Genomic DNA, 25,618 nt, shown 5'->3' with positions numbered 1-25,618 from the left:
CTTCGGAGAAAATCAGTTTGGGTACAGAGAAATTTGGGACTTCTTAGAAAGTGACTTAAAGGGCTCCGGAACGCCCTATACTTGCAATGTTAAAATAACGCTTATAAATTACATCTTTCCTCACAAAGTATTTGAGGTAGGAAGTTGAACTTTTTACAGATTATTTATTGGAATATGGGCTACAACTTAACACAGGGATTTTACAAAATTTTAGTTCAGTTATTAAAGATGATTTTTTTTCAATTGTAATGAAAATTCACAACATTTTTTTGCAATTTTTTATTTATATATTCAAAAATATACAGTTTTTTGGAAAAAGGCTGTGTTAAATTATGCAGAAGGTACTGTGTAACATTTACTGAAAGTCTGAAACAAATATGTTTGGAAGATCCTTAGAAAACATGTAATTAGTATGAGAAAATAAAAGTTTTGGGAATCGAGCAACAAAGATTGGATTAACTTTTTAGTGCATTCCAGGTCCATAGGATGGATTATCTTCATCCTCTGCAAACTCCTCCTCCAGCTTCCTCTTGTTCCTCCTCCTGTTTACTCTTGCTTGTATTTCTAGACTCTTTACAGCCCTGTCTGCAGCTCGAAGGCGTTCCTTGTCTAAAGCAAGCATCGCTCGTACCATGTTAGAACCTATCTTCATTCCCATATTTCTAAATACCTTGCACCTTACAATGTTGCCATCATTGAAAGTCGCAACAGCATCATACACACCAAAGTGAAGTGTTTCTATTCCAACAAATACAGTCTTGGGGATTCTCGACCATATAACACTATTTACACTTTCATTGGGGTTTTGAGTTTTTCCGTGAATACATTTTTTCAACAGTTCAGGTGCTGCTAAGTCTCTGAAAATATGTTTTATCACCTCCCTTATTGCATGAGGCAGACTATGCTTATGAGTGTACACTTCACCAGTTAGCAATCCTTTGTTATATTTACACCAACTGTCTTCTTTGGGACACAAGCTATGTTGGGGATTTTCATTGGTTGAATAAGTATGAAAAAAAAGAGCCCAAACAGCCTTCTTCATTTCGTCAACACTTTGTGTACATTGCCTAATAGCCATTCCATAATAGTTCTGTATTTTGTCAATTACACTGTCAGTTAACCTTCCCTTCCCATCCAACCCTTTACCATCACTGAGTTTTTGTTTTTTGTACGAAGCTTTCAGTCGCCGAAGTCTTGTTCCCATTCGCTTCTGTACGTGTCCAATACACTCAAATTTCTGCACTACAACATCATCACCATAGGGCTTCAGTCCTTGAACATGTTTGAAACTTTTAGAATCACCGTCACCAGGGTAATTAACATATCGCACTTTATCACACGCCTCAGAATGCTGGAATATACTGGCAACACCAGCCACTTCCATTCCTGCACTACTGCCACTATAGTTAGCTTTGCAATTATTTTCATGTATACCTTTATATTTTTGTGGACATCTACAATACTTTGATATTACTGCTACATCTAAAACTTTCCCTGTATACATACTGGTGGCAGATACTACACCATGAAGAGATGTGTGTCCCCGTTTATGCCAGGTACCGTCGAACGCTGCAGTCAAACCTCTGTTACCATTATTTTCCATTACTGCCTCTTCCACAGCGTTCTTCATAGATTCTATACAGACATCTTCTACTTCAGATACACTAAAATGTACCTGATGAACACGGACGTTAATAATAACACCATTTGACAGCAGTTTAACAGCGCCACAGTGGGTCACGCCCATGTAGAACACATTTCAAAAAAAATTTAAAAATAGTTGTAGTCTTCGGAATTGAATAAATTATATATCTATTAAAAGGTAATAGTCCGCAGATTCAGAAAACGCAAAAAAGTAAATATTGAACTTTTCATGATTTTGAGCCTTTCCGGAGCCCCTTAACGAAAAGTAAACCTATGTTTACAGCATTTGTGGTTCTAGAGAAAACTTTTGACAATGGTGATTGGACAGCACTCTTTGAAATTCTGGTGGTAGCAGGGGCAAAATGCCGCGAGAGAAAGATTATTTAGAAGTTATACAGAAACCAGACAGTAGTTGTACGAGTTGGAGAAGACGAAGGCGAATTTACCTATTAAGAAATCTTTACTGGCGGTACTTGTCTGGACTGTCTCCTTCCACAGAAGTGAAATGTAGATGATAAGTAAAGCTGGCAAAAATAGAATGAAAGTTTCTGAAATGTGATGTTACGAAAGAATGATAAAGATTACAGGATGCGTTCACAAAGTTTCAGGATTGGTCTCAGAACAAAAAACTTATGATACATTTTTGTACAGCGAACTAAAAATCTGCGAAACGTGACCCTTGGGTATCAACGCACCACTGCCAGCATTTTTCCATTATTTATAGGCTCCCTGGAATTCTTCCCGTGAAAAGGCTGTCAAGAGACCTTGTCAAAGCAGCCTGAACTGCTTGGATCATGTCAAATCACTTCCGTTTCAGGTCTCTACTGATTCGAGGGCACAAAAAGAAGTCACTGGAAGATAGGTCAGGGCTGCAACAGTGTTGCCACATTGAACTTGGTTAAAATTTCACCAGCGGCAAACAACGTGTGAGAGGGCACATTGTCATGGTGAAGAATCTAATTGTCTTTGATTCCAGGTGGACGCAGTGGACTCAATCCTTCAAATGGTGGAGCACTTCAGCATAAAACTGACCTGGTACTCATCGACCCAGGACTCATCACCAGTAATCACTTGATCTACAAACTTGTTACCGACTTGCAACTGTTTGAGCATTTCTTCGCAAACAGTCTGGCGCCATGCCTTCTGTTCGTCCAAAAGAACTTTTGGAATAAGCTTGGCACACACCTTTCTCATCATCAAATCTTCTGTCGCTAACTTGAACAGTGTAATCTTACCAATCCCAGTTCATTGCCAAGTAACCTAACACTGAGACAATAGTCATTGTTTAAAAGTTCACACACTTTCACCAAATTTTCACGAGATCAGCTTGCTGAAGCTATTCCCGTGCAGTCATCGTCTTCAACGCCCTTGTGGTCTTCTTTGAACCTCTTGTGCCACATGAAAACCACTGCATGTGATGTGGCTTCTTCTTTGCAGGCCTCTAGAATCATACCAAAAGTTCCTGTGGTGGTTTTGTTCAGTTTTGCTTAGAATTTTACCAAATAATGTTGCTCCAAATGATGCTGCATTTTAGATCTATGAGTTTTCGAAGGGTGCAACTCACAGCACTAGCGTTCTGAGGACAGCAGCATCTCGGAGGGAACTGTCGTCGGTACGGCTGGTCAGCTAAATCTGTCTTGCAACTTTGTGAATGCACCCTGCAGATGGATAGATTGAATATCTGATGAGGAGGTAATGAACTGAAGCAGACAGAGAAGAAATTTATGGCGCAACCTGACTAGAAGAAGGGATGAGTTGGTACAGCATATCTTGAGGCATCAAGAAATTGTCAATTTAGTAATGGAGGAATGTGTGGGACATAAAAATTGTGGAGGTAGACAAAGGCTTGAATACAGTAAGCAGGTTGAAATAGGTGTACAAGGACAAATCAGAGTCTATGCCACTATTTTTTACTGGTGGAAATAAACTACATACAAATATACATACTATTCTATGTACCTTACACTATATTTCCACATAGTCTCCACAGCAATTCAGACATTTGTCCCGTCGCTGGACTAAATCTGAGATCTCTTCTGGTATAATTTGTCCAGCAGACTGCTGTCTTGGCTCCATCGTTACACATGAATCGCTGTCATACCAGGAAGTTCTTCAGTAGATCAAAATTGTGGAAATTACTATGGAGTGAGGTCCAGACTCTACCAGTGAAATGATCAGAGCTAGTCGGTGGTTCCGATTACCACACTTGACCTCGCATTGTCGTGGAGAATAATCACATTGTCCACATTGGTAATCCATCATTGCTTGTTCCTGACAGCAGTCTGCAGACTGTCAGAATTGATTGTTTTACCTAGTGGCATGAAATCCAGCAGCAGCAGTGCAAGGCAATCCCAGAAGACTGATAACATCACTTTCCCAACAGAACTTTTTTGCCACAAGTGAACCCAGGTGTTCCCACACCATGCTCTGCAGCTTTGATTCTAGTGTGAAATGCAGAATCCGTGCTTCATCACCAGTAAAATAACTGTGCAGTCCAGGTAAACATCACCCTTCTTGGTATGCCATTGTAGATGATTCAGTGAAGCAATCATTTGCTCGTCTTTCATAATGTCACCCAACGGCTTAGTGCTTAGGCACCCCGAGACAAGAAACCTTCTGGTATCATGAGGACCCTTGAATGACATCGTAAGCACTCCCTTTTGAAATGCCAAGTTCCCGGGACATGTCCTTGAGGTGCAAACAGCAATCTGTTTTCACCATTGCATCCACACGGGAAATGTTATCATCACTCAGTGTTGTATGTGGGCTCCCCAAATGCTCATTGTCATACAAGTCTTCACAGCCTTTTGCAGAGCTGAAAGTTCCTGGAAGGTTAAAGCTGTGCATTAGACCGGGATGCAAACCCGAGTTTTTTTGCCTTTCATGAGCAAGTGCTCTATCCTGTATATCTTTCGGGAAGAAGTCGTGAGGGTAGGTCATCAGCAGTGTCTGGATAGCTTGGGCGGCAGATCACTTGCATGCTATAGGTAAAGGTCCCTGCTTGAACTATTGAACCGAATAATGGGAAAAAAACAGTCACATAGAAAGAATTAAGCTCTGATGACAAACATGTACAAAATATTCAGGGAATGAGATTTGCTTTGAACATTTATGAATTTCATTTTCTCAAGAACACAGGAAGTCCTGCTAACTTATTTCTGTAAGGAATGATAGGAACACAGCAATCAGTCACAATCCCACTGGTCTTTCTTATACAGGTCCAGGATATACCTATTTAAAGTGTAGGGTGTCCATAATTAAAGTTCCAGCCCAAAAACACTGTAGAAAGAGAACCACTGCTCACAATGACATCAAAAGAACCACTTCTCACGATGACATAAAGGGAACCACTGCACACAATGACATCAAGGGAACCACTTCTCACAATGACATAAAGGGAACCACTGCTCACAATGACATCAAGGGAACCACTGCTCACAATGACATCAAGGGAACCACTGCTCATGATGACATCAAGGGAACCACTGCTCACGATGACATCAAATTTGAACAGCTTATTACTGACATGGGGAAACATCTTGGGGGGAGGAGAGAAATTAACGAAAAGTTGTCCAACAGATGGTGCTGTTAGCATCAGAATATCCACACCAACAGATGCGCGGCACATGGCTATTGCTCAGTTTGCATCCAAGACCACCCCCAGCATGACTGTCTCCATGAAGGATCCCACACTGCTGGTAAAGATCTTTTACAAGGAAAGTGTGCCAGTTGCCCTGAAAATGTATGAACCACGGTGTTGGTCTCATGCTTGCTAATGATCTGGAGAAAATGATTACAAAATTCAAAAAGACACATTCTTTTAAAGTGCAATGTGTAGAGGGAGGAAAGCAGCTGATATAGTGTCTGTCAAAGATGTGACCACAGCACTGCAGCAGGGCTAAATGGTGGTGTGAAAACAGGCAGCATATGGGGAACTGTCTGAAGGTTGGACATTCCTGTTGGCACGGCGCACAAAATCCTTAGTAACATCCTACACTGCTATCTGTGCAAAATCACCCATGTTTAGGAGTTGCATCCTGCTGATTTGCCAACAAGACAAACATTCGCTCTGGAATCTCTCGCTTGCAAGGAACATTCTGTGGACAGATGGAATCCATTTCAATCTCAAAGGACATCTCAATACACAGAATTTGAGAATACGGGCAACAGAAAATCTGCAGGCACTTTGACTAGTACCACTTTATTCTGCAAACATGACTGTATGCTGTGGGTTGACGGCGTTGTTTGTCATAGGGCCATATTTTTGGGGGGGAGATCAGTCCTGTGGGTTCCTGTTACCCGTATACTCACTGGTAAGTGCTATGACAGTTTTTTGCACATCAACATCACTTCAGTTCTTCAACAGTGTGGATAGGATCACTTTTATACAAGGCGGCACTCCTCCACCCATTTCGCAGCCAGTGAAGTGGCTGTTGCAGGGGCACTTTGCAAATGCTGCTATTACCAGCTGTCATTTCTCAACAGTCTGGCCACTCAGATCAACTGATCTTAATCCTGTGACTTCTGGCAGTAGGGTTATCTGAAAGATGTTGTGTTCAGTATTCCAATTATGAACATAGCAGAATTGAACGCATACACTGCACAACATATTCACAACGTGATCCCTGAGAAACTCCGATCTGCTGTGGAACGTACTGTTTCCAGATTTCAACTTATGGCAGAAAACAGTGGGCAGTATACCAAACATGCCTTCTGCCAGTCTCAATACAATTAGAAACCAATGTCGTTTTGCTTTTTATGTGGTTTATGGCCTCGGGATGATTAAAAACTGATTTTTCCCATCCAATGTAGTACGACCTTGCTGTGATGGGTGGGCTTACCTAATAACAGTGCAACAACTGTTGACTGCCGAGATTGTGCAGTCGTGTATGCTGAACAGTATAGATGGTGTATTGTGCAACTCACTCCCCAGCCATTGTATTGTGATTCATTTGTCTTTTGTAGTAGACCCTATTTGCATTTAGATGCTTACAGTGCCCATCTACTGGTAAAATTGTCCTTAAAAATTTTTCATCCTCCTGTGTCAGTAATACACTATCCAAATTTGACGTCACTCTGAGCAGTAGTGCTCTTTCGACAGCATTATGAAACTGAGCTTTAATTAAGGATACCCTGTATATGTAATGGACTTGTCTAAATTTCATATATAAAATAAGTGTAAGATAAGAGACTCTTTGATGAGGCTACACTGTGTCCAGGAAGTGATGGCTTCAAACTGCCAGTCATAAACAAAGTTCGGGTGTCACAGATTAGATATGAGCTAACAGGAGAGATAAGTGGATGATAACACCTTCCTGAAGGAAGCCACACCCTGTGAAATTTTTCTATTTGCTGATACAAACAGCATTTTTAAGCACAGAAGTCAATGACATTAAATTACACATTTATCTTTGCATATCTCACCTGCAAAGCTGTTGGTCACAAAAGAACGTAGATGATGATGGGAACAAAATTAAGGATTCTGAAACAGTCATTAACAACTTAAATGATACATTAAGCCAAAATGACCTGCTGCCATCCAGGCAATGCAACTCCAGTGACAGTTCACAATTTTTAATGTACGAGGCCTCACAGTGTGAGAATGGCGATAATTTATCATTTACAACTATGTTAAATTAATGTGAGGGGCCAGCTGATATGGTACTGCACATGGTCTGTTAACCAATCAGATTATGTACGGCTACCTTTTGATACCTTTTACTTTATGTCTGAGGGAAGTGGTGCTGCTCTTCTTCTAATCTGATAGAGAAACTAACACTTTGCTCCCTTATGTTCTATTCCCTTAGAAGAAGAAGAAGAAGAAGAAGAAGAAGAAGACAAAGGCAATAAGAAGGAACAAACCATGCTGTGACGCTTTGTTATCAGATGGACTAAACAGCTGGAATGTAAAATCAATGGCCCAGTGAAAGCACTGCACCATCACGACATTTAAATAACTTACAGAAAAGCAGATGCGTAATTTCCTCGACAAATAGCTGTGGTGGACATTCCCCAGCTGCATTCCAGTGAGTTACGAGGGTTACTCCAAAAGAAAAACATTTTTCCACAAAGCCAACTCTTGTTCTACATATTTGTTATTCACAGAAGTCATAGAAACATACTTCCCACTTGCATTCAAATTTAATCCACACTATTTCTGCAAGTTGCACACCCTCAAGATGGCTGCTGCATTTAACGTTCATTTGAAGCAACAAGTTGTTCTAGAGTTCCTATGTTGTGAGAACAAGAGTGTCACAAACACTCACTACTGAAGAAGGTGTATGGGGATGACACGGTACAGTTTGTAGTCAGACCAGCAGATTACCTGGTGAAAATGGGCACGCCAATACTCGCAATCTCCCGCACAGTGACAGACCGAGCACTACACAGGCTCCTGACAGTGTGCAGTGTATTCACAGACAAACGCATAACTGTGAATAAACTGTCAATCAGAATGGAAGTAGGAGAAGTGTGCAGAATTTAGATTAAAGTTCAGTCTTGATCACATTATGTCTGTTTTAATGAGTAACCGGTTTCGGTTTTTTCTATAAAACCATCATCAGACCCATTGGCTCCCTTGGGTTGGTAGGTGGAGCTCTCCTTGCTGCTGTGCAGTCAACTGATTAGTTGACTGCACAGCAGCAAGGAGAGCTCCACCTACCAACCCAAGGAAGCCAATGGGTCTGATGATGGTTTTATAGAAAAAACCGAAACCAGTTACTCATTAAAACAGACATAACGTGATCAAGACTGAACTTTAATCTAAATATAACAATTGATCACTGTATTCCAAAAATGTTTACCAAAAAGTGTGCAGAATATTGAGACAGCGTTTGTGTCAGGTGGTTCCGAGAATCCTGAATGTTGAAACACCCATTTATGGCCCTGATGTGGCACTGTAGGATTACACCTCTTTGGTGAAGTGGACCAAGATTTGAAGATGACTTATGAAGACTGATAAACAGTGGCTCAAATGTGCTGGTCCTGACTTTGGACAATTGAAAGGGAGGGAGGAAATGTGGAAAAATGACATTTTGTCTCTCACAAATGTATCAACAATTGTAAAAACATCAAAGGTAGGGAAAATAAATTGGATGGTTTAAAAAAATGCTGTGCATTTCTTCTGGAGTAATCCTTGTATCTGAACATTCTATACACTGGTAGAAACTTAACTTTTGTAGTGTCATTGTGATTTTAACACAATTCAACCTGCATTCTCTGCCAGAAAAAAATAAAATCTGGATTTTGGCCTAAAAAGGGGATCTTACTAGGCCCTCTTTAATTTTCTACGCTTTCCTTGGGGCCCCAATACCAATATCCAAAAGCAACAAGACTCACTTCTCAAAAACGATCTTGTAACAAAAACAGACATTCAACATTTCTGAATCTTGTCACATACGATGTACATAGCATTTTAACTATTCTTGACACACATGGCGACGACAGTGTGTGTAGCAGTCTAATCCTCCAACAAAATGGTCAATTGCGTCACTTGTTAGAAGCGAGGTCTTTCTTATTTATTATATTTGAATTCTACATTTATTATCAAATTGAAATGTTAATTACCCCTTGTTACACCGATTCACTATTTGTCATTAATATTTTGAATTGTCAGCTAATGGACATAATCAAGTACACTATTGTAATTGTTTTTGTACCACATATGCACAGAAATATGACGCATACCTGTCCACGTGTACCAATGATGTATTCCAATGTGAAATGAAGCTGTAACCTTAAGATACATGCTTGAAAATGTCCCACAATTGAAATTGGCCACTCGCACATATATCAGAAAGAATATAGCCTCTTGGATAACATTTTCATTCTCAAAACATGTTGAGGCTGTAGACCCCCAGAAAAGTAAAATTTTACAATATATACATACTTCACATAAAACAAGAGTTGCTTCTAATGAAACTCAAAGATGCAGACTTGTGACCTGCAGACTGGAACGCTACAGACATAGCTGGAAACAGCACTATTAGGTAATGCTCAAAATGGTTAATAATTTACACAAGAGGGAGTTTGTAGATTTTCAAGTTAACTTTTTTTAATGTTTTCAGGAAGTGTGCCTTATTGCTTTAGAATACCAATGTACAGGCACTGACCTTCAAATCCATTGCAGTGCCTGTGCAGCTGTGTTTATTACTTGGGAAGGGCCAAGGCATGTGAGGTGCTTGAGGAAATTGTCAGTCTCTGTAACGACATTAATAAGGAGAAAAACTGGAGAATGAGTTATCAAATGGTATTTGCAGCTCATCTACTCCTTCCTATAATTTATCAGGTAATCCAGACCTTACCTGCAAAACTGTCTGCCAGCTTGAGTGTTTGTATCAGACCTCACAAATGAAAACAGGTGTTTCAGTTGCAGAGTGTTGAAAATTATTCAGCGATGAGGAGACGGTTACAGAAGTAACTGAGATACTGCAAACTGAATTCAGTGCTGAGCTCAGTATATTGTTCTCAAAATCAAAATATAAAAAAAGAGACAGCCTTTACAAAATGGGAATAGCCAAGAGACTACAGTTCTGGACTACAAATGGTCGCAGCAACCTACCCACGGAATACTGAAACATGAATATTACAGAAGTAAATAATACGATGATATTGTCAAACGTTAAAAAAAAATGCAGGTATTATTTAGTGAGAACCAATCAAGGGAAGATAAACATACAGCCAAAAACAAGAACACAAGCATGTTGGGACACTGGTTGCCATTAGTGCAACGTACAGGAGTATGCAGATCGCCTGCTGTTCCGGAAATAAGTACGTGTTGTATCTGTGATTGCGTTATTGAAACATGCAATCAAACTCTACTTCCTCATTTACTGATTACCTCTGGCTTCAAAGCAAAACCATCCGGTATGTGTTACGACTAGTCCTACACTGCCGACCTACTAGGGAGGCAGTGCTGTTCCTCCTGCAGCAAGTCAGACAAATGGAGTGGGTGACCCTTGGGAACATTCATGCTGGTCACTCTGAAGAAGTGACAAATAGGCCCTTCCACAAAAAACACAATCTTCCTTTGCCAAAAGGACACTGTGAAACTAAAATGGCTGAAAATCTGCCTTTTCAATGGAGCTGTCATCTTGGGACTATGTTGCTAATTTGGCTTCTAGAAAGAAGAAAATTATGTGGATATTGAAACTTCCTGGCAGATTAAAACTGTGTGCCGGACCGAGACTTGAACTCGGGACCTTTGCCTTTCGCAGGAAAGTACTCTACCAACTGAGCTACCCAAGCACGACCCACGCCCCGTCCTCACAGCTTTACTTCTGCCAGTATCTCGTCTCCTACCTTCCCAACTTTACAGAAGCTCTCCTGTGAACCTTGCAGAACTAGCACTCCTGAAAGAAAGAATATTGCGGAGACATGGCTTAGCCACAGCCTGGGGGATGTTTCCAGAATGACATTTTATGTGGATATTCTCCTCCAGCAGTTATCTATCTTCGGAAGACTTTGGTCATGCCCAAATTGTCAACAAAATTATTTATCAGAATGAAAAAAGGAAAAATGCCAATCAAATTTATTAGCTCATTAAATATGCCTGCTATTCCCCTTGATAAACAAAGTCCGATCTGCCCCCCCCCCCTCCCCCCCCCCCCCCCCCCCTCTCTCTCTCTCTCTCTCTCTCTCTCTCTCTCTCTCTCTCTCTCTCTCTCTCTCACACACACACACACACACACACACACACACACACACACAAAAATCAGAATCTACCAGGCCTGATGGTGAAAATGACAATCTATGCTTTCAAAGAAGTTTTTTATTTTTCAACATAATATCAGTACATTTCATCCTGCAGTGTCCCAATGTCATTATCTCCTCTCATAGTGTTCTTCCAGAGATGCTCCAAAATACCCATCTACAGCCACAATGGCTTCTCATTTGGGCGAAAAGTGCTATCCAGTGAGGAATTTCTTCAGTTTTGAGAATAGATGGAAGTCCAAGGGGGTCAAATTTGGGCAATAAGGTGGACGTTCAGCACTTCATAGTGCAGATCCCTCAATTTCACCATTGCCAAGACACTTTTGTGGGCAGAGGCACTGACCTGATAGAAGATGATTTTTTTTTTCTTTTTTCTTTCAGCTGGGTACAAATCCTTGCATTTAGTTTCACTAGAAGTTGAGAGTATGACTCTCAAGATATGGTTTTACCTTTTTCAAGACAAGTCAATCAAAAATATTTCTTTCGCATCCCAAAACACCGACGCATGATCTTTCCCGCTGATGGCACTGTTCTTCCCTTCTTTGGAGCTGAAGAACCATCTTCTATCCACTGCATGGATTCCTGTTTGGATTCAGGTGTGTAGTGGTGAATCCATGTTTCATTCACTGTCAGATACTAGAGCAAAAAGTCCCTTCTATTTTTCTTAAAACACACCAACCACTTTTCGGAAAGCATTGTGCGAATGCATTTGTGGTCCGCAGTGAGCACATGTGGCACCCACCTTGTACAAGGCTTTCTCATGTTCAGTTCCTGGTGCAAGATATGACAAGCACATTCCTGTGATATCCATAGAGCAATAGCAATTCCAAGCACTTTTAAATGCCAACCTTCTAAAATCATTTCATGCACTTTGTCGATGATATGCTGTGTGCTTGCAATTTTTGGATGCCCTTCTCGTGGATTATCTTGGGTGCTTTCACAGCCATGTTTAAGCTCAGTCACCCATTTTCCCAAGGTGGAAACTGATGGTGAAGAGCCACCACACACATTTACAGGCCACAAATGAATTTTCGTTGGTGTTAAACTTTTTCTTATGAAGACTTTAATCACTGCACAATACTTGATTTTTTTCCATTTCAAACACCATGTTCATCGCAACTGCCTCACGCAACAGGTTACGGTCAACTGCTGCCTGGTATGATTTGCAATGTACATGCCATCTACTAACATGTGTACCAACATAAAGGGAAAAAATTATGCAAGTAGTGCTTCAGTCTCTGGGTGAAGCTGAGAACTTTTCAGGCAGCCTTTGCGTATCTGGATTTTAAATTACTAACCACCTCCATTAGGACCTTGCCTAGTAAGGTGGAGCAGGTTTCCTGCATCGTCCCCTACACTCCTTGGAATATGGGACCTCCATCATCATCATCATCATCGTATACTTCATCTCTCTTTGTCAGGCTGAACTAAATGAATGTTGGGATCTCCCACATGGGTGCTGTATGCTGGAAAAGTCTCATATTTACACAACAAACAAGGATTAAATCAAAGAAAGTAAATCTGTAAGATCTTATTGTAAATTGCAGTAATTTGCACACATTAAAAAAGAAATGACACAATTTCAGAGCCTTTACTGGTCTCATACATACATGATTTTACGTATATAGACTGAAGCAGCAAGTCAAAATTTGTATCAACGGTGGCAGTGAGAATTTGGATCAAGGAGGGAGGTGTGCCAGGGTATTTCGTGAAGTTGTGCGAACCACTGTGCCATGGTGGCTCAGTGGCTAGCACACCTGCCTAGTAAGAAGGAGACCCAAGTTCGATTCCTGGGCTTTGTATAAATTTTCGCTCGCTGCTGCAGTCTATATACACAGGGGGGAAAAAAAAGGTTGGCCTCCAAGTATTTTTTTTTTTTTTTTTTTTTACTCCACACAGCACTTAAACTGTTAAAACTCAAGACAGACAATTGTAAAGAAAGGAAAAAAATACCTTTTTATCTCCTTGACCAGCAAGAACAATGATATCAGTAAGCTTGTGCAGGATTACACAGAAGGGGCCTTGGTCTTCTAGTGATCTCGTCAAGTCCAGCTGTCGAGGGACAAAAAAAATTAAGAGCATCTGTTAGATAAATGACATTTTGCAGCACAACATTGGCTTATCATCTTTTACAGTATGAGTTTTGATCAATAAGTTTCCATCACAAAGTTTCAAGAACCTATATAATCACAGATACGAAATGCAAGTAAACTTAATGGTAATGTCTGCAACAAAAGACACAATGTCAACTTGTCACCCTCTCAATGAACACACCTGTCGTAAAGCTGACAGACAAAAGTATAAAAATGTAGTTCCACCTATGTTACATACTTTCAGAGATGGAAAAGACAGAGAATGGGAAGAGGATTGCGTGAGATAGGCAGGTGTTGAGGTAACCACAAATACATTCCACATGCTGATCACAGTTCTGACAATGTACAAGAAGAACCTAACAGCTGAGGTTCCAAATTCAAAGTATTACAAATAATGGGCTCTTGGTAACTGAAATTGAGAGATTAACTCATAAGAAATAATGTGCTGAGAATGCAAATTAGTGGTAGATAGCCGCAGATAAAATATGTGAAGGGGGAAGAAAGAAATAGAATGGATGAGGTTTGAAAAGAGGTACAGAAATAAAATAATGCTGAAGCATATGATTGAGAAGCAATGTAGGTAAGAAGGGAAATTTGGGTACCTTGGGTAGTGACAAAAGCATCTACATCCAAGCTGTTATGTTCCACGGCATTGTTTGTTCCATACCACAGCCAAATATTTTGAGCACGACTCGTGGTGTGAGCACATAATTAAATAGCAGCCAGGAAACAATTACCCCCCCATCTCATTTCGGCAATAGCTGTGGTGCTTCCCAACACATAATAACTAGTAACTAGTAAGTATCCTCAACTATATTAGTCCACTGATTAATTTCTTAGCAGAACCAATTGGTATTTCAGCAGTGCTACGTGAACCACAGCTGTTAGGGTGGTCTTACTTCTGGATCTCCTGAATGTTGAGTGTGTACTAATCTACAGTTTACAAAGAACATTTTTATTTCATCACCCATAAATTTTATTCATATTTTTCATTATTACTTGTTTTTCTCGTCAGAGAAGGGAACTGAAAAGCTATGTCTGCCATTCCTGCTCAAGGTGGCCCATTACCAGCAGCTGAAAATTTTAAATAGTATAAAAGCAATTAATCCCAAAATGTTTAATTTTATAAATGTTGGCTTAATACAGTTTCAGGATATTTCCTTACTTAATCTGCTTACTAAATTTCTAAAAATATTATTAATGGAATATTTTAGTTCTTAATAAACATATTATAACAGTAACTTTCATTATCTGTATAAAACGGGCAGCAGTTATCTCATTAGTACTTCCATCAATGGGACTGTAATAGTTCTTTACTTGAGACCTCCACAATGTATTCTTTGTTCAGCTACAGACTACAGTTTTTATGAGGTGTGTAAGGAGGAGACAACAAGAATAATTGTAAAGTGCATGGGGAAAAAAAAGAAAAAAAGAAAAAGAAAGAAGAAGAAGAAGAAAGAAAATACCTCACAAACATCTATTACCGCAACAAGTTATGAAAACCTAAGCCAAAATGTGATCTTCCCTTTGTAGTAATGGTACAGGAATGCAATGTAATGGGACTCAAAGGAAGTTATTTTAAATTATCAGCGCTTATGTACTGCATTTATCTAACTGTAGGATATAAAATAGTATGTTATATGACTGTCTAATACATATGATTATATCTAATACACATGATTATATCTGATTTTAAAATGATCATTAAACTGATTACTAGATGGTCAAATAGGTGTATCCAGAGCACAAAATACGGTACCTTAGGGGTGTGGCACAGCAATGAAACTGCAGATACCAACTTTTTAAATCAAGAGGCTACAGAAAATTAGCTTTAAGGTCTACGTGCAAGTAAAGAAGCACGTTATCTGAATATCCGACAACAGGACAAAAAAAGTTTTTCTCCAAAGCATCTTGTGAATACAAGTGTGAAAAATAGCGAAGTTGTTACAGTCTACATAATGCTCCTTAGTGTGTATCAAAAACCACGATCCCATTTCTCTGTCGATGCATTTGGTAAGTGACCTCTTTCCATGCTACATGTCTGGGTATTATTTGTTTGTTTGGTACCAATATTTCTGAGGTAAAGTTTCAGCAATGTCACGCAAGTGACATGCATATATTTGTAAATCAACTAAGCTACTACATTCATATGTCAGAACCAAATACTACTAATATCAGTTACACAGGTTGTTTCAGCAGGAATAGAGAATATTTTAGGAAGTAGCACTATACATTAATGCAAGTAACACATTCCACACAGTACATGTGTATTTGGTAGAAATGTAGTTGCGGTGTACCTGTGTCTTCCATTGCATGCTGCATGGCGAGAATTGAACACGACGGATTGTTGTATTTTTTGTTGAAATTCACACACAGTACACGTGTATTTGGTAGAAATGCAGTTGCGGTGTACCCGTGTCTTCCATTGCATGCTGCATGGTGAGAATTGAACACGACGGATTGTTGTATTTTTTGTTGAAATTCATTGGTTTCACCAACTCACAACCAAACTGTCACATTCCAACCTAACCTCATGCTTCACTACAGGTCACTCTGTCACCACATTTAGTTTTCTTCCCGCCCTCCATATAGAATACAAATGCAGTCAGCCACTTACCATACGCATCACACAGTTGCCAACTGCAGTACGTAACAGAACACACAGGTACACCATAACTGCACTTTAGCCTTCCGATTCTTTTGATTACAGAGATACTGCTGGTTACAGAAACAGACTTTCAGTTCACGTGATGGTACTCTAGCTGCTTTGACAACTGTCTTTTTTTTTTTATTTAAGATTCCAGCTATGAAATTGTGCTTGAGTGCATATAACTGAATTTTTCAACTGTGTTTATGATTTGCTGACCAATTCTACTGTATCATTTTAACATGTCACACTTACTTACTACTATATCTCAGCTAAGCATCTACTCGCACCAGCCACCTGCACAGCAGAACCGTCAAGCAGGTCCCACACTGAGTAGGGGCCAACTGTCGGCCATCAAGCTGAGACCTAGTCACACCGGCGGCCGTTGGAAGGCATCAGATATGCTGCTAGAGGTCACGACGTACACGGACTAGTTTATCGTTCACAGACACGTCATTGAAAATAGTGCGCTGAGTACTCAGCCACAGGCAGCCATTTAAGACCAGTCCAGGTGCTAAGAGGACATATAAATAGCTACACGAGATGTAAAGAGAATTCAGTCGTGGGTGAAATTTGAAAAACCAACTTGTTGTTCCTTAGCACCTTTTGTATTTGTCTGTATTACTTTCTGACAGCTATATCTCTGTTACTAATAAAAATCACACACATGCTATATGAAACAAAACGATGGAACATCCGGGACGGAATAATGACAATATTATTAAACGAATAGATTGCTACTCACAGTATAGTGGAGATGGTGAGTCACATATGGGCACAACAAAAAGACATATAAGCACATAAGCTTTTGGCCAGAACACCTTCTTCCGAAATATAAAACATACACATACTGAATTACATAAACACAGTTCATATACACATGACCACTGCCTAGGCTGCTGGGGACAGCCTCAACAGTTGTTGTGTGTGTGAGCTGTGTTTGTGTGGCTGTGTGTGTGTGTATGTTGTCTATTACGGAAAGCTTGTCTGTTTAGCAGTCCTTTTGTTGTGCCTGTCTGGAGCTCAACATCTTCACTACATGGCGAGTAACAATCTATCCTTTTCATAATATTGACACATGGGTTGTTTTATTAGAATTATTCTACATTACCACCTCAGACTTCAAGAAGAAATTCCAAAGAGAGTAGGTGCTGGCAGGTGCGAATATTACAGAACTATCAGTTTAGTAAGTCATGGTTGCAAATACCAACATGAATTCCTTACACAAGAGTGGATAAACTGGTAGAAGCCAACCTTGCGAAAGATCAGTTTGGATTCCTGAAAAATGTGGAAACACACCTGGCAATACTGACCTTACAACTTCCCCTAGAAGATAGGTTAAGGAAAGGTAAACCTTCATTTATAGCATTTATAAACTTAGAGAAAGCTTTTGCTAATGTTGACTAGAATACTCTCTTTCAAATTCTGAAGTTAGCAGGGGTAAAATGTAGAGAGCAAAACATTTCTTACAGTTAGTACAGAAACAAGAGGGACATGAAAAGGAAGCAGTGGCTGAGAAGGGAATGAGACAGGGTTGTAGCCTATCCACAATGTTATTCAATCTATATAATAAGCAAGCAATACAGGAAACCAAAGAAAAATTTGGAGAAGGAATTAAAGTTCAGGGCAAAGAAATAAAAACTTGGGTTTGTCGAAGACACTGTAATTCTTTCAGCGACAGCAAAGTACTTGTCAGAGCAGCTGAACAGAATGGACAGTGTCTTGAAAGGAGGATATAAAATGAAGATCAACAAAAGCAAAACAAGGATAAAGGAAATATAGACAAATTATACCAGGTGATGCCAAGGGAATTAGATGGGGAAACAACACACTTAAAGTGGTAGATGAGTTTTGATGTTTGGGCAGGAAAATAACTGATGATGGGGAAGTAGAGAGGATATAAAATGTAGACAGGCAATGGCAAGAAAAGCATTTCTACAGAAGAGAGATTCCTTAACACTGAGTATAGATTTAAGTGTCAGGAAGTCTTTCCTGAAAGTATTTGTACGGAGTTCAGTCATCCATTTAGTAAGCAGGTCAGGCTCCAGCTCTCGGCTGATATACATCTACGGAGCATTAAGTTGAGTGTTTATCTTTTTCTATCTTTCCAAGTAGCACATTTACTAAATTTTGTGCATAATTTTCTGTATGAGAGGTTTAATCTCACATTTTTGTACATGTAAATTCATTCAGTCTGTGCTGTAATAGTTGCTCAGAGAAAGGCCTAGCTACGTAATTCAGTAATGCATCAGCATCCACCGGTGACACATCAGGAGGGTAGCAAATTACACATCTAGTGTTGTCTGCTTATATAGTTCACTTCATCGGTTAGTTTTGCTAGGAAGACTAGGATATGTGCATACTGTCTGTGGATGCAGGAGGAGCTGGCTGCATTCACGAAAGCTGCATCTGCTTTTGACTATGGTCAGTCATCTTCAGGCTGCTATCTTGGGGTGTAACGGTGGTGGAGAATCTGGCACATTGTATTGGACACCTCAGGTGTCGCTTGTTTTGCCCATAGGCTCTGCTTTCGAGGCACCTACTAGTGAACCCGATGTGGTGGACTCGCCCTCACAACAGGGCGAATGGTAAGTGGTAATGCTTTCATGTCATTCAAGGCAGAGGGCCAATGAGGAGACTGGCTGCCTGGCCTCGCCCATTCACCCTGTGAGTGGGCAGGTGACTACTCCTTCAGCAGGGTCCGAGCAGGCATACGGGGAGAGGGGTTTAGTAGTTACTGGGAGCTCCAATGTTAGGTGCGTTATGGAGCCCTTTAGGCAGATAGCGTTCAGGGCTGGAAAGAAACTCCGTGTGCACTCAGTATGTCTGCCAGAGGGGGAGGGTTCATCCATGATTTGGAGGTGGCCTCGCCTGTGGCTATCGAGCCTGCAGGGTACAGTCGTCTGCATGTTGTGGCTCACATCAGCACCAATGACACCTGTTGCGTGGGTTCCGAGACGATCCCCAGTTCATACGTGCAGCTGGCAGAGGTGGTGAAGATTGTTGGCCTCATGCATGGGGCACAAGCAGAGCTCTCAATACGCAGCATCATTCCCAAAGTTGATGTGGGTCCTTTCGTTTGGAGCCAAGTGGAGAGTCTCAACCAAGGACTTCATCGACTCTGTGACAGTCTTGGCTGCAGATTTATAGACCTGCATTATTGTGTGGGAATGTAGGTCTCCCCTCGATAGGTAAGAGGTGCACAACACAAAGGAAGCAGCTACTCGGGTAGCAGAGTACCTTTGGAGTCCACATGAGGATTTTTCAGGCTAGGCAGTTGTTTGAGGTACTCTGAGGAACACTTGCCAGTCGATATCGAGCAAGGAAAGTCAAACAGTGTTCAGAATAAAGACACCTTTCCTGTCATAATTTTATCAGTAAGCTGCCAAAGTATTTGTAATACAGTTCTCAAATTACTGCACTCCAGGAAAGTGCTCATGCTCAAATTATTCTTGGGACCAAGAGCTGGCTGAAACCTGAAGTGGAAAGCTCTGGGATATTTAGCAAGTCACAGAATATATTTAAGAAAGACAGGTTAAAGGCCATAGGAGGGGGTGTGTTCATTGCAGTTGATGCAAACATTGTGTCTATTGAGGTCAAAGCTCTGAGAGACAGTGAAGTCATCTGATGCGTAGAACAGGTGTAGGTGAAACCAAATTAATTGCTGGAGTTTTTAATGGCCACCCAATTCTGCTGTGACAGTTTCTAGAGTCATTCAAAGAAAGTCTACAGCCAATAGCGTGTAAATACCCACATCATGCAATACTAGTTGCAGGAAACTTTTACCTGTTGAGTACAGACTGGGACGCCCAGGGATTCATTGTGTGGGGTACAGACAGACAGACATGCAAAATACAGGGTGACACACAGGAGACAGACGGTTTTTAATGAAATAATACTCAGCCAACTTTAAAATTAAAGCATGTTTATTTACACAAAATCAAAGCTCATTATTTGCCATTTTAGTTAACAAAGTTATTTGTGAAAAATAATGTCATCAAGGTGATGTCCATCATTCCAAATGCTGAACTCAAGTCTCTTCTCAAAATCCTTCATCACATGGACTAAAATCTCTGCAGGGATGGCAGCAATTTCTTGAATGATTGCATTTTTCAACTCGTCCAAATTTCGTGGTTTGTGGTTATAGACATAGTTCTTAAGGTACCCCCACCGAAAAAAGTCACATACTGAAAAGTCGGGAAACCTGGGAGGCCAAGGAACATTGCCAAAACGTGACATAATCCGGCCAGGAAACATGCGTCTAAGAACTGTCATCGAAGTGTTTGGGGTGTGCGATGTTGCCCCATCCTGCTGGAACCAAATGCGTTTTAAAGGGATTTGTTGCCTTCTTAGTTCTGGTTTCAAGAATGTTTCAAGCATACGAATGTAACGAACGAAATTAACAGTAACTGTGGCCCCGTTCTCTTAAAAAAAAAAAAAGGTCCAATAATGCCAACAGAGCCAAGAGCACACCAGACTACTACCTTTTTTCTGAGTGTAGAGGACACTGGTGGATAAGGTGGGGCTGCTCTGGAGCCCAGTAACATACGTTTTGCTTATTCATGGTCCCATTTAAATGAAAATGAGCTTCATCACTCATCAATAAAATTTCATTTTTGCTCGATCCGAAAATCCCTTGCGTTCTGTAAGCGAAGTCTTCTCGTACAGCAAAATCAGTTTCCTTAAGTTGCTGGACAGTGAGCATTTTGTAGGGATGTAATTTTAGTCCTTTATGCAAAATTCATCTAACCGATTCATGATTGATTTGTAACTCACTAGCACGACGTCTAGCTGACCGTCTTGGGCTTCTGACTGCCGCTTGCCTTACCCTTTCAATATTTGCTGGTGTCGTTACTCTGCGTCTTGAGCCAGGATGCTTCTTATCCAGTATGTTTCCAGTTGATCTGAAGTTTTCCACCCATCTGAGGATTGTGTTACAGCTCGGAACAGCTCCATGTCGACCGACATTAAACCGCGCACGAAACAATCGCTGCGTAGCAATAATAGACTCACCACTTTTCATGAAACTGTCATAGACAAACATTCCACGTTGCAAGTCCGACTGCTCCATAGTGACTGAGTAAATGGAATGGCTTCTTGTGTGAATCAGAACTACCCCCACCACGACCCCCTCCCACCACCGCGCCCTCAGTACTACGCAGTTCAAAACCGTCCATCTCCTATGTGTCACACAGTACTTTTGAATACATTTTCTGAAAATTGTCTTGAGGAGCTAGTCCGGCAGCCCACACACACACACACACACACACACACACACACACACACACACACACACACACACAATGGAAATATCTTAGACCCTGCAGACACAAATACGTTGGACCTTATCGACAATGTCAGTGTAGAAACGGGGATTAGCGATCATGATGTCATTATAGCAACTATGATTACAAAAGTTAATAAGTCAGTCACGAAGGCTACGAGAGTGTTTCTGCTAGATAGAGCAGATAAGCGGTTATTAACATCTCACTTAGACAGTCAATTGGCATCACTTAGTTCCTGTAAAATGGATGTAGAGGAATTATGGGCAAAGTTTAAACAGATTGTAAATCATGGTCTGGAGAGGTATGTGTCTGGATAAAGGATGGAAAAGACCTAATATTGTTTAATAATGAAATTTGGAGGATGCTATAGAAGCAGAGGCTGTTGCATTCTCAGTTCAAAAGGGAACGCATGAATGACAATGAGTGAAGGTCAGTAGAGATTTGTGTATCTGTGAAAAGAGCTATGCGCAAAACGTACAATAACTACTACCATCACACCTTAATCTGGCAGAGAACCCAAGAAAATTCTGGTCATATGTAAAATAGCTAAATGGGTCCACAACTTCCATTCAGTCCGTTGTTGACAGGTCTGGTGGAGTAGTTGAAGACAGTAAAAGGAAAGTTGAAGTTTTAAATTTCACATTCAAGAAATCGTTCACACAGGAGAATCGTACAAACATACCATCGTTTGACCATCAGACAGACTGACATATGGACAACATAGTAATAAGCATACCTGGAGTAGAGAAACAACTGAAAGATTTGAAAGCAAATAAATCACCAGGTCTGGATGGAATCCCAGTTCGGTTCTACAAAGTGTACTCGACAGCATTGGCCCCTTACCTAGCTTGCATTTATTGTGAATCTCTTGCCCATCATGAAGTCTGAAGCGACTGGGAAAAGGTGCAGATAATTCCAGTATATAAGAAGGGTAAAAGAACAGACCCGCAAAATTACAGACCAATATCATTAAATTCTATTTGGTGCAGAATCCTTGAACAAATTAACAATAAACATTCTAGAGACTGGGAAGCTTATGTCTATGAATCGGCATGGTTTTAGAAAGAATTGCTTGGACAAAACTCAGGTTGCCGTTTTCTCACATAATATACTGACAACTATGGATGAAAGGCAACAGGCAGATTCCATATTTCTAGATTTCCGGAAAGCATTTGACATGGTGTCCCATTGCAGGCTGTTAGGTACAAGCAAACGGAACAAGTTCACAGATATGCAAGATGCTCAAAGACTTCTTAAATAATACAAACAAGTACGTTGTCCTCGACGGCGAGTGTTCATCAGAGACAAGGTTACCATCAGGAGTGTCCAGGGAAGTGTGATAGCATCATTGTTGTTCTCTATACACATAAATGATTTGTCGGATAGGATGGGCAGCAATCTGCAAATGTTTGTTGATGATGCCATTGTGTACAGTAATGTGTCAAAAATTGAGTGACTGTAGGAAGATACAAAACGACTTATACAAAATTTCCAGTTGGTGTGATGAACAGCAGCTAGCCCTACAACTGTAAAAATATAATTTAATGAGTAGGAGGATCGTGTGGATGTAGATGTGGGAAATGACAAATAGTGGTACAGGTGCCCTCCAACACGCGCCATATGGTGGCTTGCAGAGTTTGTGTGTGGATGTAGATGTGTGTAAGTGAAATATGGATGATAAATAGTTTAGACAAGAGGAGGATAGAAGCTTTTGAAATATGGCACTACAGAAGAATGCTGAAGATTGTAATGGGTAAGTCATGTAATTAATGGGGAAGCACTGAAGAGATTAGGGGGAAAAACATTTCTGGCACAACCCGCCTAGAAGAAGGGATCAGTTGACGAGACACATTCTGAGACATCAAGGGATGACCAGTTTATTACTGGAGGGATTTGTGTGTGGAAAGGCAGGAGGTGGAGAGAGGGGGGGGGGGATCATAGAGGGAGACCAAGAAACTACTACAATAAGCAGATTCAGAAGGCTGTAGGTTGCAGTAGTTGTTATGAGATGAAGAGGCTAGCACAGGGTAGGGTAGCATGAAGAGCTGCATCAAACCAGTCTTCAGACTAAAGATCATAACAATGACCACATCATAAAATATTTACAGTTCCGTCTGAAACTCCCTGCATATGTTTAAACTGCACCTCTAATGGTACTGGTCATAGAAAATTTGAGTTTAATCAAGTCACAGTTACAGTGAAACATAATAAGTATAACAGCATCTCACTTCCCTTTTTTTCTCTCTCATTAATGGAACCTGTATCATAACAAAAACTTTAAGCTCCAGGGAATGAGCTAATTATTTAATATTACCATATCACTTCATATCTTAAATAAACTAGTAATAACAAATTATCAATGCTGATTGAATATAGTTACGTTAACATACCTTAACTAAGTCAAATCCGTGCCTCCTGAAATAAAGAAATAAAAAAAGAAAATGCATACTTTGTCATTAAATAATGTGTTGACATAATACAACACTGAAGACATCATATAGTTAACTTCATAGCAATATCAAATGTTGCTGACATTATAAGAAAATAATATGTGTTGAAATTACCTAATATTACTGACACTGAGTTCACATAAAGACAGTAGTTTCTTAAAATTATTTAAAAGCAATGTTTGGTATTGCAGCTCTGTGTGGGTGTGCAACAGGGAAACGTAGAAAAAACTCAAATGATCTGAAGCCTCTGAGATGCAGAGCTACAGGAGATTACTGTAGATCAGGTGAACCAATGAATTAGACTGATGATGTCGTGAATGTCCACAGGAATTTTGCCAACAGTGAGAGAAAGGGGCAGGGGGAATAAAATAGCCAATTTTAATGTAACTAATTTGTGATCATAAAAATTTGACAGGAGGAAAATAAAAAGTTGTTGTCTCTCAAATGTTTGATATTTATGAATCCAATACTTTTTTGTTCACAAAGCTGCTTCTCTCTTTTCTGGTGCACAATATGGTATTCATCCTTTGCGACACTTTTGATTCCACGGAACTAGTATAGACCAACACACCTACAGTGTTCTAAGGAGCCTACTAAAATCACTCTGTCATGTTAAACTGAATATATAGAACAAGTTTGTATGCTTCCACAGCCAACGTCAAGTTGAATAAAATTATTTTCTGTGTTGGGCTGTGTCACTGTAAAAGACTATACCACCAACATTTACACTATCTTTGCAGAGGTCTTCTTCAGGGCGACAAAGATACGAGATCCTGAGGATGTTCTTTCTTATATAATGCCTATTTTGATGCAGTGGTGGCTAAGCCAAAATTTTACCAATGTTCTACCATCTGGTAGCCTACAGCCTTTGACTTAAAAGGCTAGTAATCATAACTAAATTAAGTATATTAATTTCTTTCATATATAAAATGAAATGTTTGAATGTATTTAAATTTTATAATTAATCATGTAACACCGTGAGGAATAAAATAACAACGAAAAAGAAATTATGGTACCAGGAGGAATCGAACCTGAGAAGACGAATTACCAGTCAGTGTGCTTGACCACTCTGCTATCACACCGAGATGTGAACTGCTGCTCAAAAATTCCTCATACCCTATGGGTAAATCTCTAAGTGTGTTTTCTCTTTCCCTACAGCTCACTCAGGTGAAATATTCAACGAGCTTGAATGGGGCGTCTCCCTGCTTCTATTCGCACAGTTAGAGCAAAATCAGTGACCTCATCCCACACACTCCTGCTGTTAGAATTACATTTGGAGCAGATCTACTTTACTCTCAAAAAATGATTTTCTCTTCTAAAGCTTATTGCAAAAGGGTCTCTTTAGAACATCATCTACAAAAAACACTTCAATACTAAATTTTCCTCATATATTCACTTTTTACCACCATCTATAGTCTTTTAACTATTGGTATTAATCGTAACTAAATTGAATATATTTATTTTATGTTTTTGAATTTAACTGTTTAAATATATTTAAATTTTGCAATTAATAGACTAAAACAGTGAGGAACAAAATGAGATGATTAAAAAAGGGAAAAAACAGGAAGGCAACAACTGGAATCAAAGCCAAGCAAATGAACTGACAGTGTGCTTCACCACTCAGGCATGGCACTGTTACATCAACTGCTCCTCAAAACTCCTTCATATCCTACGCTTGGACAACACGTTACATGTACTTTCAAAGAAATATACTGTCCCGTTGCTGTGAGTAACGAGCACTCGCAGTGCCACGAAGGATGACATCGCATCAGTGTGTGTGCAATCGAA

At 40.1% G+C, this 25,618-nt stretch overlaps 1 protein-coding gene across 1 annotated transcript in view; it reads right to left on the bottom strand.

Moving 5' to 3' along the window:
- Window positions 1–25,618, bottom strand: part of LOC126424818 (inositol-tetrakisphosphate 1-kinase-like) — a 100,959-nt gene that overhangs the window by 65,818 nt on the left and 9,523 nt on the right. Inside the window, exons 2-3 of the mRNA XM_050087612.1 lie at window positions 23,771–23,795; window positions 13,309–13,407 (exon numbers count right to left, since the gene is read on the bottom strand). Of these exons, the coding sequence (XP_049943569.1) occupies window positions 13,309–13,407; window positions 23,771–23,795 (124 nt within the window). The remainder of the gene's footprint in view (window positions 1–13,308; window positions 13,408–23,770; window positions 23,796–25,618) is intronic.

The sequence above is a fragment of the Schistocerca serialis genome, chromosome 10 (genome assembly GCF_023864345.2).
Source record: "Schistocerca serialis cubense isolate TAMUIC-IGC-003099 chromosome 10, iqSchSeri2.2, whole genome shotgun sequence".
Classification (NCBI taxonomy): Eukaryota; Metazoa; Arthropoda; class Insecta; order Orthoptera; family Acrididae; genus Schistocerca; species Schistocerca serialis.
This window is presented reverse-complemented; position numbering and strand designations above follow the sequence as displayed.